Source organism: Cydia pomonella, chromosome 6 (assembly GCF_033807575.1).
Source record: "Cydia pomonella isolate Wapato2018A chromosome 6, ilCydPomo1, whole genome shotgun sequence".
Lineage (NCBI taxonomy): Eukaryota > Metazoa > Arthropoda > Insecta > Lepidoptera > Tortricidae > Cydia > Cydia pomonella.
Window position 1 is genome coordinate 553,869 of NC_084708.1, and position 13,925 is coordinate 567,793.

At 50.9% G+C, this 13,925-nt stretch overlaps 1 protein-coding gene across 1 annotated transcript in view; it reads right to left on the reverse strand.

The window, feature by feature from the left end:
- Window positions 1-13,925, reverse strand: part of LOC133518575 (uncharacterized) — a 30,922-nt gene that overhangs the window by 12,580 nt on the left and 4,417 nt on the right. The window contains exons 7-20 of the mRNA XM_061852236.1: window positions 9,860-9,968; window positions 9,535-9,681; window positions 9,043-9,170; window positions 8,389-8,584; window positions 7,330-7,495; window positions 7,151-7,210; window positions 6,883-7,032; window positions 6,615-6,764; window positions 6,167-6,496; window positions 5,811-5,969; window positions 5,167-5,293; window positions 4,173-4,268; window positions 2,789-2,959; window positions 1,908-2,095 (exon numbers count right to left, since the gene is read on the reverse strand). Of these exons, the coding sequence (XP_061708220.1) occupies window positions 1,908-2,095; window positions 2,789-2,959; window positions 4,173-4,268; window positions 5,167-5,293; window positions 5,811-5,969; window positions 6,167-6,496; window positions 6,615-6,764; window positions 6,883-7,032; window positions 7,151-7,210; window positions 7,330-7,495; window positions 8,389-8,584; window positions 9,043-9,170; window positions 9,535-9,681; window positions 9,860-9,968 (2,177 nt within the window). The remainder of the gene's footprint in view (window positions 1-1,907; window positions 2,096-2,788; window positions 2,960-4,172; window positions 4,269-5,166; window positions 5,294-5,810; window positions 5,970-6,166; window positions 6,497-6,614; window positions 6,765-6,882; window positions 7,033-7,150; window positions 7,211-7,329; window positions 7,496-8,388; window positions 8,585-9,042; window positions 9,171-9,534; window positions 9,682-9,859; window positions 9,969-13,925) is intronic.

A 13,925-nucleotide genomic window follows, 5' to 3' on the forward strand; every position in this document is an offset into this window, starting at 1 on the left:
GAATTACGCCATTTAGCTACCTCGCCTCCCTAACTATAAACTAAGATTACGCACTATTGCAACCACATATGTGAACAAAGCGAATACAAATGATACCTAATAAGGATAATGTGGGAGTTAAAAATACTAATTAACTTAGTAACATAATGAGGTCTAAGCTAGGTTTCATGTCAAATGTTGCCAAAAGTAATCAGATCTCATGTAGAGCCACAATCTTTTAACTCTACAAGCCCTAAGTTCACAAACTCTACACCTTATTCAAAATATGTGGCTGATAAATTTTTGACATTGCGAGCCTTATGGTTTCGTCTTGGCAACATTTTACATGAAAATGTTTTTGGTGGGATTTCACTTCTTTTTGTAAGTTGCTTATGACATCTTTCATCATCTAACTTAAAGAGTGGGGGGTGATTTACTATAAAATCTTGAAATACGTATTAAGGTGCGAAAAAAACGGTAACGGTACGGAATCGCAGTGACGTGTGCTTCACGCGAATCTTTTTTGTTCGCAAATCTTTGCGTAAAAAACGCTGCATTTACAAAACAGTTGCGTCTTTTACGTCACCGGTGTGGTGTCTGCCATAAGATCTCCGTGTAATATTTTTTGCGATTTTTACGCAGATCAATTTACGGTGCGTCAGCGTATTTTAAGCAGCGGTGTGGGGAGCATGCGTCAAAAACGGTACGCATACGACGCGTCACTGCGATTCCGTATCGTGACCGTTTTTTAAGCTGCGGTCTGGTCGCACTTTTATATTATTTGAACTGAACGCCCTAGAGGAAGTGGCAGGCCAAAATCCATGTGGTGGTCCAATATTAGAAACGACCTGAAGAACCTGAACATCGAAGAACAGACAACCCAGAACCGACCACTCTGGCGCAAATTGACAAGGAGACCCGACCCCACAAAGGTGAGATAAGGGAAGGAAGAAGAAGAAGACGTAAGTCTTGTCGACTGCCAGTGTATTTCGGATCGGCTTGACTCCTTGGCGCTGCGTAGAGATGTGGCCTCGCTCTGCATTTTCTATCGCATGTACAACGGGGAGTGCTCCGAGGAATTGTTCGGATTAATCCCTGCCGCTTCTTTTCGCCATCGCCCTACGCGACAACATTTCCATCCTCACCACTTAGATGGTTGGCAGTCCTCAACTGTGCGTTTTTCCAGGAACTTTCTGCCTCGCACAGCTAAACTGTGGAATGAACTGTCGCCTGCGGTATTTCCGGACCGATACGACCATCAAACCTTCAAGAAAAGAGCGTACTCCCATCTCAAAGGCCGGCAACGCACTTACAACCCCTCTGGTGTTGCAGGTGTCCATGGGCGGCGGTAATCGCTTACCATCAGGTGATCCGTCTGCTCGTTTGCCTCCTCTACCATTAAAAAAAAAAAAAAAAAAAGTATTATATTATTTATATCAAGGAGTCCCTATTTACATTTTCAGCTTCTAGCATCAAAATTTGCGTACGTTTCATAGTATAGTATAGTATAGTATAGTATAATAGTTTTGTCCGGTGAGGGTATATCTCAATTAAAGAGGTACAGAGAAATCGTCTTTTTTGGTCAACTTATATGTTACAGGGTTTTGGCACCATGCCGAGGGTTGACATCTGTTTTCAACAATATTACCTAGGGTTGTCAACGTGCGGACACAGCATCTCCACTTCGGTGATCTTTTTCCTCACAGCGCCCTGCCTCTCCTTCAGGGCTGCCTCCATCTGTTGGAGCATATCACGATCTTCTTTGTTACCTAATATCAACAACGTTACCTAGGGTTGTCAACGCGCGGACACAGCATCTCCGCTTCGGTGATCTTTCTCCTCAAAACAACCCGCCTCTCCTCCAGGGGTGCCTCCATCTGTTGCAGGGTATCACGATCTTCTTTGTTACCTGGTATCAGCTACGTTACCTAGGGTTGTCAACGCGCGGGCATAGCATCTCCGCTTCGGTGATCTTTCTCCTCACAACGTCCTGTCTCTCCTCCAGGGTTGCCTCCATCTGTTGCAGCGTAGCGCGATCTTCCTTGAGCCGCCGTTGGACGGTCTGACGCTCTGCCACCCCTCGCTCTTGTTTTAGGTGTTCTTGTTCTATCTCTTCCTGTATTCAAAGAAATTTGAAAACAAAATTAAATAAATATTTTATTAATTTATTTATATTTAACTTTATTGTAAAATAACAACCATGGAGCCAAACAAAAACATGCTAAAGTGTTTATTATGCTAAAGTGGGTGCAGGTGCAGTAAGAAAAAAATCTAGGAAACCTTAGTTTCACACATTTCAGTCCACAAAATGCTTTGTATGTAACTATGCTCAACTTTTTAAAAAACTCTTGAGAATTCGAATATTTGGACAGTTCGGAAAGCAGGGACGTGTTAAGTAGTCTCTATGACCAATGTGTCGCCAATAAATTGTCAGATTCAACCTGCATTTCGTATTAACTTTGCAAGCATTTCATTGCATAAGCAAAGGTTGGTTAAGCTGAGGCAAGGTACCTAAGGATTTTTAATGCAATATCTGTCTATATGTGTGTCTGTCTGTGGCATTCGTAACTCTCCAACGGATGGATCGATTTCGATGCGGTTTGTTTTTACGTGAAAGCGTTACCTTGCCGTGGTCCTTAGCTATATTTGATAGAAATCGATCCAGCAGTTTAAAGAGTATCAGCTCTTTTCCAAAATTATGCAAGGCATTTTTTAACCATACAGCGTATGGGTTTTTTTAATAATTTAATAGTAATGTAATCACACAACTCGCTGGCCAGATTCGGTCCACTAAAGTTGCTCAGCTCACCTCCAGGTTCCCGCAAGTCCTCTGCACCTCGCCAAACTGTTTCTTGACCTCCTTCATCTGCCGTTCCAGCTCGTCTATTCTCCTCTTCTGTTCTCGCTCCTTCTGCGTCCACTCTTCGACTTGGCCGTTGAGTCGTTCCAGTATGGCCTGGGATTGGGTCAGCTCTTCCACCTGGTGTTAAAGTTATTGATTAGATTTGTCAAAATGGTGATGTGCCCTACTTTAAATGTACCTAAATATGGTCTTCTACGAAATAGGTAAGTCTTTTTAGGGTTCCGTAGCCAAATGGCAAAAAACGGAACCCTTATAGATTCGTCATGTCCGTCTGTCTGTCCGTTTATGTCACAGCCACTTTTTTCCGAAACTATAAGAGCTATACTGTTCAAACTTGGTAAGTATATGTAATCTATGAACAGCATTAAGATTTTCACACAAAAATAGAAAAAAACTATAAATTTTGGGGTTTCCCCATACTTAGAACTGAAACTCAAAAAAAAACTTTTTTCATCAAACCCATACGTGTGGGGTATCTATGGATAGGTCTTCAAAAATGATATTGAGGTTTCTAATATCATTTTTTTCTAAACTGAATAGTTTGCGCGAGAGACACTTCCAAAGTGGTAAAATGTGTCGTCCCCCTCCCCCTGTAACTTCTAAAATAAGAGAATGATAAACCAAAAAAAATATATGATCTACATTACCATGCAAACTTCCACCTAAAATTGGTTTGAACCAGATCTAGTAAGTAGTTTTTTTAATACGTCATAAATGGTACGGAACCCTTCATGGTCGAGTCCGACTCGCACTTGGCCGCATTTTTTTATAGTTGACTGCAGCGTATCGAAAGGAATTTTATAGTTGAGTGGGAGCCCATACATGAAAAATACGCAATTTCAGTTTGGTACACCAAATCTTAATTCAACCATTATGACAGTCGACGAGTAGAAAAACACATATTACAGTACATATGGTGCTACTTTACCGCACTAGTGCGCAAATTAGCATATTACGTTACTGTGTCAAACATTTAAAGGGCCATATGTACTGTAAAACGTTGTACGATACATGTGCGAATAGGTAATTCGCAACTCGTGTCGATTTAAAACACTCCCCTCGGTCGTGTTTTAATTTATCGCCACTCGTTTTGAATTTCCTATTTTTCGCACTTGTATCGTAATATCAAATATCAAATATCAAATATCAAACATTTATTCAGCAAATAGGCCACAGGGGCACTTTTACATGTCCATTTTTACAATGTACTATTACAGTACATATGGGGCTACTTTATAGCACTAGTGCGAGAAGTAGCATATTACGTTACTGTGTCGAACATTTAAAGGGCCATATGTACTGTAAAACGTTGTACGATTATGTAACTCACGAGCACGGCGGCCTGGTGCGGCGCCTGCTGCTGCTCCAGCGCGGCGCGCGCCTCGCGCTCCTCGCGCTCCCTGCTGTGTTGCTCGCTTAGAAGTTTCTGGACGAAAACAATATGTTATGTAGGTATATCAGAGGGTACACTCAGATATGTCATGACTCATGTGGCATGCGCCAGTCGCGAATATATGTCCTAATACAAGCCTCGAGCGTTGTTTTATTGATCAAACAAATTAATGGCGACGAATGGATAAAAGTTACAAATAACCATTATAATACGAGTAATTAACTTAGAGGCAGTGTAGTTATCAAGGAAAGTGTAAGACAATGTCGATTGGCAAGATTAAAGAATTCGACGTGGTTAACGGTAACTGTAGGACCGGCCGCAGGACTCTCCCTTCCTTTCCCCCGTAGTATAGCTTCCCCTGGCCGCGCGTGCCTCGAACCCGCTAAACCTGTCCCGGCCGCGCGTGTTCCCGTGGACAGCCGGAGGATTATTCCGGACCCCGTTCCCCGGGGAACGCTCCGCTCTCCCGCCGCAACCAGGGCCCGTTGGCCAATCACGTGATGCCGGTTTGTTTAATGATTGCTGTGTATATATAGCTTGCTAGTTAAGTGCGAACTTCTTGGGGCGCGAAAGACGCCATTTAGATAAGTTAACTTGTGTTTTCTGTCAGCTCATCCTCCGTACCCTGAGTTAGCCTGGAAACCTTCGCTAAGCCCCTCAGGCTGAGGGATATGTATGGTTCGCCCTCAGTGACAACCGTCACAACTGTATATAAATATTTGACGACCAGTTTGGCCTAATGGGTCACACAAAAAATGCCTTACCGGGATTCGAACCCAGGACCATCGGCTTCATAGGCAGGGTCATTACCCACTAGGCCAGACCGGTCGTCAAATTAATTCTATTGCTTATTTTTTCTAAAATTTAACTTGGACTCTGATAATAAAATATTATGTAAAAAAAAAATCTTAAGTATATACTAATAATAAACCTGCAGATCTCTGGAAGCTACGTGCTCCAACTGCTTGGCCTCTTTCAAGGTGGCATCCAACTCCTGCTCTTCAGCCTCAAGCTCTCTCAGTTGTGCTTGCGCCTCCTTGATGTCTTCTAGCAGTTGCCTACGGTAAACAAAGTTTTATCAGATTACAAATATATTATTTTTACCAAATTACAGAAATTTTAGAAAGAAGGTAAACATTTTCGTATGTGCCAGCCAGTGTAAATAATTAACTTTACCATCAAAATCCAGAAGTAACCCGTAAGTGCTCCGAGACTTAAAACCCTGAAAGTAAGCACCAAGGAAATAGCAAAATTAACTGGAAATAGTTGTACAGCCCACGTACGAGCTCTAACAGATGTTAATAAGCCCTTGAGGTCTACTTACACAATCATTTTTTTTTAATGAAATATAAGGATTTTTAAACTAAAGAGGGCGTGGGAGGGCAAATGATGATTCGCCACGATGATAACTTCGATCAGGAATTACTATAATTTCTCGTTATTTAGTGACATCCAATATGAATATGGTACAGTTTGTGTGGGCTACCTGTTCCGCTCCGTGTTGAAGACGGCGAGGTAGCAGGCGCGCCGGTTGGAGCCGCCGTAGCTGCGGTAGTTACAGTCTGTGTGGGCTACCTGTTCCGCTCCGTGTTGGAGACGGCGAGGTAGCAGGCGCGCCGGTTGGAGCCGCCGTAGCTGCGGTAGTTACAGTCTGTGTGGGCTACCTGTTCCGCTCCGTGTTGGAGACGGCGAGGTAGCAGGCGCGCCGGTTGGAGCCGCCGTAGCTGCGGTAGTTACAGTCTGTGTGGGCTACCTGTTCCGCTCCGTGTTGGAGACGGCGAGGTAGCAGGCGCGCCGGTTGGAGCCGCCGTAGCTGCGGTAGTTACAGTCTGTGTGGGCTACCTGTTCCGCTCCGTGTTGAAGACGGCGAGGTAGCAGGCGCGCCGGTTGGAGCCGCCGTAGCTGCGGTAGTTACAGTCTGTGTGGGCTACCTGTTCCGCTCCGTGTTGGAGACGGCGAGGTAGCAGGCGCGCCGGTTGGAGCCGCCGTAGCTGCGGTAGTTACAGTCTGTGTGGGCTACCTGGTTCCGCTCCGTGTTGGAGACGGCGAGGTAGCAGGCGCGCCGGTTGGAGCCGCCGTAGCTGCGGTAGTTACAGTCTGTGTGGGCTACCTGTTCCGCTCCGTGTTGGAGACGGCGAGGTAGCAGGCGCGCCGGTTGGAGCCGCCGTAGCTGCAGGTAGTTACAGTCTGTGTGGGCTACCTGGTTCCGCTCCGTGTTGGAGACGGCGAGGTAGCAGGCGCGCCAGTTGGAGCCGCCGTAGCTGCGGTAGTTACAGTCTGTGTGGGCTACCTGTTCCGCTCCGTGTTGGAGACGGCGAGGTAGCAGGCGCGCCGGTTGGAGCCGCCGTAGCTGCGGTAGTTACAGTCTGTGTGGGCTACCTGTTCCGCTCCGTGTTGGAGACGGCGAGGTAGCAGGCGCGCCGGTTGGAGCCGCCGTAGCTGCAGTAGTTACAGTCTGTGTGGGCTACCTGGTTCCGCTCCGTGTTGGAGACGGCGAGGTAGCAGGCGCGCCAGTTGGAGCCGCCGTAGCTGCGGTAGTTACAGTCAGTGTGGGCTACCTGTTCCGCTCCGTGTTGGAGACGGCGAGGTAGCAGGCGCGCCGGTTGGAGCCGCCGTAGCTGCGGTAGTTACAGTCTGTGTGGGCTACCTGTTCCGCTCCGTGTTGGAGACGGCGAGGTAGCAGGCGCGCCGGTTGGAGCCGCCGTAGCTGCAGTAGTTACAGTCTGTGTGGGCTACCTGGTTCCGCTCCGTGTTGGAGACGGCGAGGTAGCAGGCGCGCCAGTTGGAGCCGCCGTAGCTGCGGTAGTTACAGTCTGTGTGGGCTACCTGTTCCGCTCCGTGTTGGAGACGGCGAGGTAGCAGGCGCGCCGGTTGGAGCCGCCGTAGCTGCGGTAGTTACAGTCTGTGTGGGCTACCTGTTCCGCTCCGTGTTGGAGACGGCGAGGTAGCAGGCGCGCCGGTTGGAGCCGCCGTAGCTGCAGTAGTTACAGTCTGTGTGGGCTACCTGGTTCCGCTCCGTGTTGGAGACGGCGAGGTAGCAGGCGCGCCAGTTGGAGCCGCCGTAGCTGCGGTAGTTACAGTCTGTGTGGGCTACCTGTTCCGCTCCGTGTTGGAGACGGCGAGGTAGCAGGCGCGCCGGTTGGAGCCGCCGTAGCTGCGGTAGCGCGGCGCCGGGAAGTATTCGGTGGCGTCCAGTGTTACTATGCGGGCACAGTTTGTGGGGACGTTCTCGACGCGGTCGGATAGGCGTTGGGCGTCCGCTGCAGACATATTAAGTCTTTTAAGACCTTTCGTCCATTTATACAACAGGGTCTAAAACCAATAATTGTTCCAATTGTGTTTTGTGTTGAAACCGAACAAGTCTGTAGTCTGTATTGTATCTTCCGCTTTATTCGTTTAGATCATAACTATTACCCGATTTAGAAGAGGCAAAAGCAAGGGTATTAGGGTTAGGTTACATTAGCTCAGATAAGAAGTGTGGTTTAGATGTTAAAATAGCACTATAAACAGTTTAAACTATACCTCCAATGGTCTTTTATTTAAACATGTAAACTCCAAATTATGTTGCCAATTCAACATTTTGGTGCCGTGACCAGGATATATTAGTCATTTTGGACATATTTATATTGTTGGGTTACAAAATGTTAAAATTGGCTACTTGACTGTTTTTTGTAAATAATGTCAAACGATCTTGATTTTCCTGACGATCAAATGTCTATATGGGACTCATGGCATTTAAGCAACACAAAGGTCAGAAATGAGAGTTAAAGTCTGACGCTCGCACTCGACGATTGAAACGCCTCTAACAAAATGATAAGGTGATGTGACGTCACATCATATAAGTCTGTCCTAAATGTATGGAAGATCAAGGAAATTGCCATTTTGACCCTGAAATATTGCGTTTATGTGTATAGTTGTCATACAATTTATTTTTCAATAAAATGTAAGGAATCGAATGGTACCATTTTCTTTTCTATTTTTGAAAGACAAACAAAAAATTTTTTTTGAGACTTCGTTGCCTTGTATTTTTTTATAATCTCAATATTAATTCTTAAATTCCACTTTTTTTATAATGGATTGCTCCTTTCTATCCATTTAACTAAATTTTGTTATAATATTCAACACGTGTCAAGTACCAAATGATAGCACCCACCGTGCTCCGGTACCATGAGGATCCTTTCCACCCCGACGCTGTCGATCAGGAAGTTGGCGACGACCGGGTCGCCGAGCACCAGCGAGTCCAGCGCCGACACGTGCGGCCGCGCGCGCGCCACGTGGCGGGACACGTCGTGCTGGCAGGATAGGAACTTGCTGCAGGTCACGCTTGGCTTGCTCCTTTTGCCGTATATCTACAACGATAGGCTAGCTTAGAGGTCTGCAAACATCCCTACTAATAATATAAATTTCTTTATTTCGGACAAACAATGTATCCATAGTGTTAGTACAACAAGAAAATATCTTAACCTAGTATTAGTATTTATAAATAAATAAACTAATATTATAAATTTGAAAGTAACTCGGTCTCGCTTAAACGCTGATCTATTTGAGATAAAATCTGGTATGGAGATAGTTTGAGGCCCGGAGGAAAGACATAAAATAATTCTTATTTCAAAAATCATCTATCAAGTAGGTGAATGGATGGTGGAATTAAATTTAAACAAACTTTGCGTCCACGTTCACAAGTACTATAGACAAAAGAGCAAGTTCATATTAAACGTAGGAAAAATATAAATAGCGATGTTGTGCTTTGGGACAGGCACCTGACTTATTATATATTTTATTTATACGCATAAACGCATAGTCTGACCTTGTTCATCAGGTTGAACAGCAGGATCCTGTCCTTGTCGTCGTTGACGAGGAAGCTCTTGAGGGCGCCGCCCAGCACGTGCTCTAAGGCGCCGCCCCACTTCTTCTCACGTACTTTCAGGTGAGCCCCTACAGAAACATGTTATTGTTGAATTATAGTACTAATATAAAATAAAACGATAAGAAGTTAATATTTAGCTACAATATACATTTATTTATTTAGAAACCAAACAGTGATACAAACATATCAAAAATGCAATACAAAAGATGTACAGCGACAAAAAGGAAAATACAACAAAAAGACCTGGAGGTTCATAATTACAAACAATGTTAACTGAAATAAATATAGTTATAGCTAATGCATATTTAAATCAGGTAGAAAAATAAATAACTATATTTTTAGACTAGCCAACGACTTTTTTTTGTGTTGTCCAGGACTGTAGGAACAAATGATCTTCCTACTTAATGACACGTGTGTGTTGGATGTACGTACCAACAGGTCCGATGGGTTTCTTGGTGAACTGTCCTCTCTGGTGCGCTTGCTCGACGGCTTTGCACAGTGCAACCATTTCTTCGCCATACACACCGAGCTCGTCGTTGCCTCGGGACTGAAGGGAACGCTGTTCTTGCTGGAGTTTTACTATAACAGAAGAAATATCAGTGTTAAAGGCATACAATTCTAGCGCCAGTTTTTAAAAAACAGTTGGAAATGAAAGTATAAACTTTCAAATATGACTATTCTCTTAAAGAAATGTAGTATATTCTCCTGAGTGCGCTTGGTTGAACTCGTGCTGTCCCGCTCTACCCTACAGACATACTCAGCTCGCTCCGTGCCCGCTGCGTGGCCTGCCTCGCTCGCTCCCACTGGCCGGCACAATGGGCGCTGTTCTGCTGCGCTTGGTTGAACTCGTGCTGTCCCGCTCTACCCTACAGACATACTCAGCTCGCTCCGTGCCCGCTGCGTGGCCTGCCTCGCTCGCTCCCACTGGCCGGCACAATGGGCGCTGTTCTGCTGCGCTTGGTTGAACTCGTGCTGTCCCGCTCTACCCTACAGACATACTCAGCTCGCTCCGTGCCCGCTGCGTGGCCTGCCTCGCTCGCTCCCACTGGCCGGCACAATGGGCGCTGTTCTGCTGCGCTTGGTTGAACTCGTGCTGTCCCGCTCTACCCTACAGACATACTCAGCTCGCTCCGTGCCCGCTGCGTGGCCTGCCTCGCTCGCTCCCACTGGCCGGCACAATGGGCGCTGTTCTGCTGCGCTTGGTTGAACTCGTGCTGTCCCGCTCTACCCTACAGACATACTCAGCTCGCTCCGTGCCCGCTGCGTGGCCTGCCTCGCTCGCTCCCACTGGCCGGCACAATGGGCGCTGTTCTGCTGCGCTTGGTTGAACTCGTGCTGTCCCGCTCTACCCTACAGACATACTCAGCTCGCTCCGTGCCCGCTGCGTGGCCTGCCTCGCTCGCTCCCACTGGCCGGCACAATGGGCGCTGTTCTGCTGCGCTTGGTTGAACTCGTGCTGTCCCGCTCTACCCTACAGACATACTCAGCTCGCTCCGTGCCCGCTGCGTGGCCTGCCTCGCTCGCTCCCACTGGCCGGCACAATGGGCGCTGTTCTGCTGCGCTTGGTTGAACTCGTGCTGTCCCGCTCTACCCTACAGACATACTCAGCTCGCTCCGTGCCCGCTGCGTGGCCTGCCTCGCTCGCTCCCACTGGCCGGCACAATGGGCGCTGTTCTGCTGCGCTTGGTTGAACTCGTGCTGTCCCGCTCTACCCTACAGACATACTCAGCTCGCTCCGTGCCCGCTGCGTGGCCTGCCTCGCTCGCTCCCACTGGCCGGCACAATGGGCGCTGTTCTGCTGCGCTTGGTTGAACTCGTGCTGTCCCGCTCTACCCTACAGACATACTCAGCTCGCTCCGTGCCCGCTGCGTGGCCTGCCTCGCTCGCTCCCACTGGCCGGCACAATGGGCGCTGTTCTGCTGCGCTTGGTTGAACTCGTGCTGTCCCGCTCTACCCTACAGACATACTCAGCTCGCTCCGTGCCCGCTGCGTGGCCTGCCTCGCTCGCTCTCACTGGCCGGCACAATGGGCGCTGTTCTGCTGCGCTTGGTTGAACTCGTGCTGTCCCGCTCTACCCTACAGACATACTCAGCTCGCTCCGTGCCCGCTGCGTGGCCTGCCTCGCTCGCTCCCACTGGCCGGCACAATGGGCGCTGTTCTGCTGCGCTTGGTTGAACTCGTGCTGTCCCGCTCTACCCTACAGACATACTCAGCTCGCTCCGTGCCCGCTGCGTGGCCTGCCTCGCTCGCTCCCACTGGCCGGCACAATGGGCGCTGTTCTGCTGCGCTTGGTTGAACTCGTGCTGTCCCGCTCTACCCTACAGACATACTCAGCTCGCTCCGTGCCCGCTGCGTGGCCTGCCTCGCTCGCTCCCACTGGCCGGCACAATGGGCGCTGTTCTGCTGCGCTTGGTTGAACTCGTGCTGTCCCGCTCTACCCTACAGACATACTCAGCTCGCTCCGTGCTCGCTGCGTGGCCTGCCTCGCTCGCTCTCACTGGCCGGCACAATGGGCGCTGTTCTGCTGCGCTTGGTTGAACTCGTGCTGTCCCGCTCTACCCTACAGACATACTCAGCTCGCTCCGTGCCCGCTGCGTGGCCTGCCTCGCTCGCTCCCACTGGCCGGCACAATGGGCGCTGTTCTGCTGCGCTTGGTTGAACTCGTGCTGTCCCGCTCTACCCTACAGACATACTCAGCTCGCTCCGTGCCCGCTGCGTGGCCTGCCTCGCTCGCTCCCACTGGCCGGCACAATGGGCGCTGTTCTGCTGCGCTTGGTTGAACTCGTGCTGTCCCGCTCTACCCTACAGACATACTCAGCTCGCTCCGTGCCCGCTGCGTGGCCTGCCTCGCTCGCTCCCACTGGCCGGCACAATGGGCGCTGTTCTGCTGCGCTTGGTTGAACTCGTGCTGTCCCGCTCTACCCTACAGACATACTCAGCTCGCTCCGTGCCCGCTGCGTGGCCTGCCTCGCTCGCTCCCACTGGCCGGCACAATGGGCGCTGTTCTGCTGCGCTTGGTTGAACTCGTGCTGTCCCGCTCTACCCTACAGACATACTCAGCTCGCTCCGTGCCCGCTGCGTGGCCTGCCTCGCTCGCTCCCACTGGCCGGCACAATGGGCGCTGTTCTGCTGCGCTTGGTTGAACTCGTGCTGTCCCGCTCTACCCTACAGACATACTCAGCTCGCTCCGTGCCCGCTGCGTGGCCTGCCTCGCTCGCTCCCACTGGCCGGCACAATGGGCGCTGTTCTGCTGCGCTTGGTTGAACTCGTGCTGTCCCGCTCTACCCTACAGACATACTCAGCTCGCTCCGTGCTCGCTGCGTGGCCTGCCTCGCTCGCTCTCACTGGCCGGCACAATGGGCGCTGTTCTGCTGCGCTTGGTTGAACTCGTGCTGTCCCGCTCTACCCTACAGACATACTCAGCTCGCTCCGTGCCCGCTGCGTGGCCTGCCTCGCTCGCTCCCACTGGCCGGCACAATGGGCGCTGTTCTGCTGCGCTTGGTTGAACTCGTGCTGTCCCGCTCTACCCTACAGACATACTCAGCTCGCTCCGTGCCCGCTGCGTGGCCTGCCTCGCTCGCTCCCACTGGCCGGCACAATGGGCGCTGTTCTGCTGCGCTTGGTTGAACTCGTGCTGTCCCGCTCTACCCTACAGACATACTCAGCTCGCTCCGTGCCCGCTGCGTGGCCTGCCTCGCTCGCTCCCACTGGCCGGCACAATGGGCGCTGTTCTGCTGCGCTTGGTTGAACTCGTGCTGTCCCGCTCTACCCTACAGACATACTCAGCTCGCTCCGTGCCCGCTGCGTGGCCTGCCTCGCTCGCTCCCACTGGCCGGCACAATGGGCGCTGTTCTGCTGCGCTTGGTTGAACTCGTGCTGTCCCGCTCTACCCTACAGACATACTCAGCTCGCTCCGTGCCCGCTGCGTGGCCTGCCTCGCTCGCTCCCACTGGCCGGCACAATGGGCGCTGTTCTGCTGCGCTTGGTTGAACTCGTGCTGTCCCGCTCTACCCTACAGACATACTCAGCTCGCTCCGTGCCCGCTGCGTGGCCTGCCTCGCTCGCTCCCACTGGCCGGCACAATGGGCGCTGTTCTGCTGCGCTTGGTTGAACTCGTGCTGTCCCGCTCTACCCTACAGACATACTCAGCTCGCTCCGTGCCCGCTGCGTGGCCTGCCTCGCTCGCTCTCACTGGCCGGCACAATGGGCGCTGTTCTGCTGCGCTTGGTTGAACTCGTGCTGTCCCGCTCTACCCTACAGACATACTCAGCTCGCTCCGTGCCCGCTGCGTGGCCTGCCTCGCTCGCTCCCACTGGCCGGCACAATGGGCGCTGTTCTGCTGCGCTTGGTTGAACTCGTGCTGTCCCGCTCTACCCTACAGACATACTCAGCTCGCTCCGTGCCCGCTGCGTGGCCTGCCTCGCTCGCTCCCACTGGCCGGCACAATGGGCGCTGTTCTGCTGCGCTTGGTTGAACTCGTGCTGTCCCGCTCTACCCTACAGACATACTCAGCTCGCTCCGTGCCCGCTGCGTGGCCTGCCTCGCTCGCTCCCACTGGCCGGCACAATGGGCGCTGTTCTGCTGCGCTTGGTTGAACTCGTGCTGTCCCGCTCTACCCTACAGACATACTCAGCTCGCTCCGTGCCCGCTGCGTGGCCTGCCTCGCTCGCTCCCACTGGCCGGCACAATGGGCGCTGTTCTGCTGCGCTTGGTTGAACTCGTGCTGTCCCGCTCTACCCTACAGACATACTCAGCTCGCTCCGTGCCCGCTGCGTGGCCTGCCTCGCTCGCTCCCACTGGCCGGCACAATGGGCGCTGTTCTG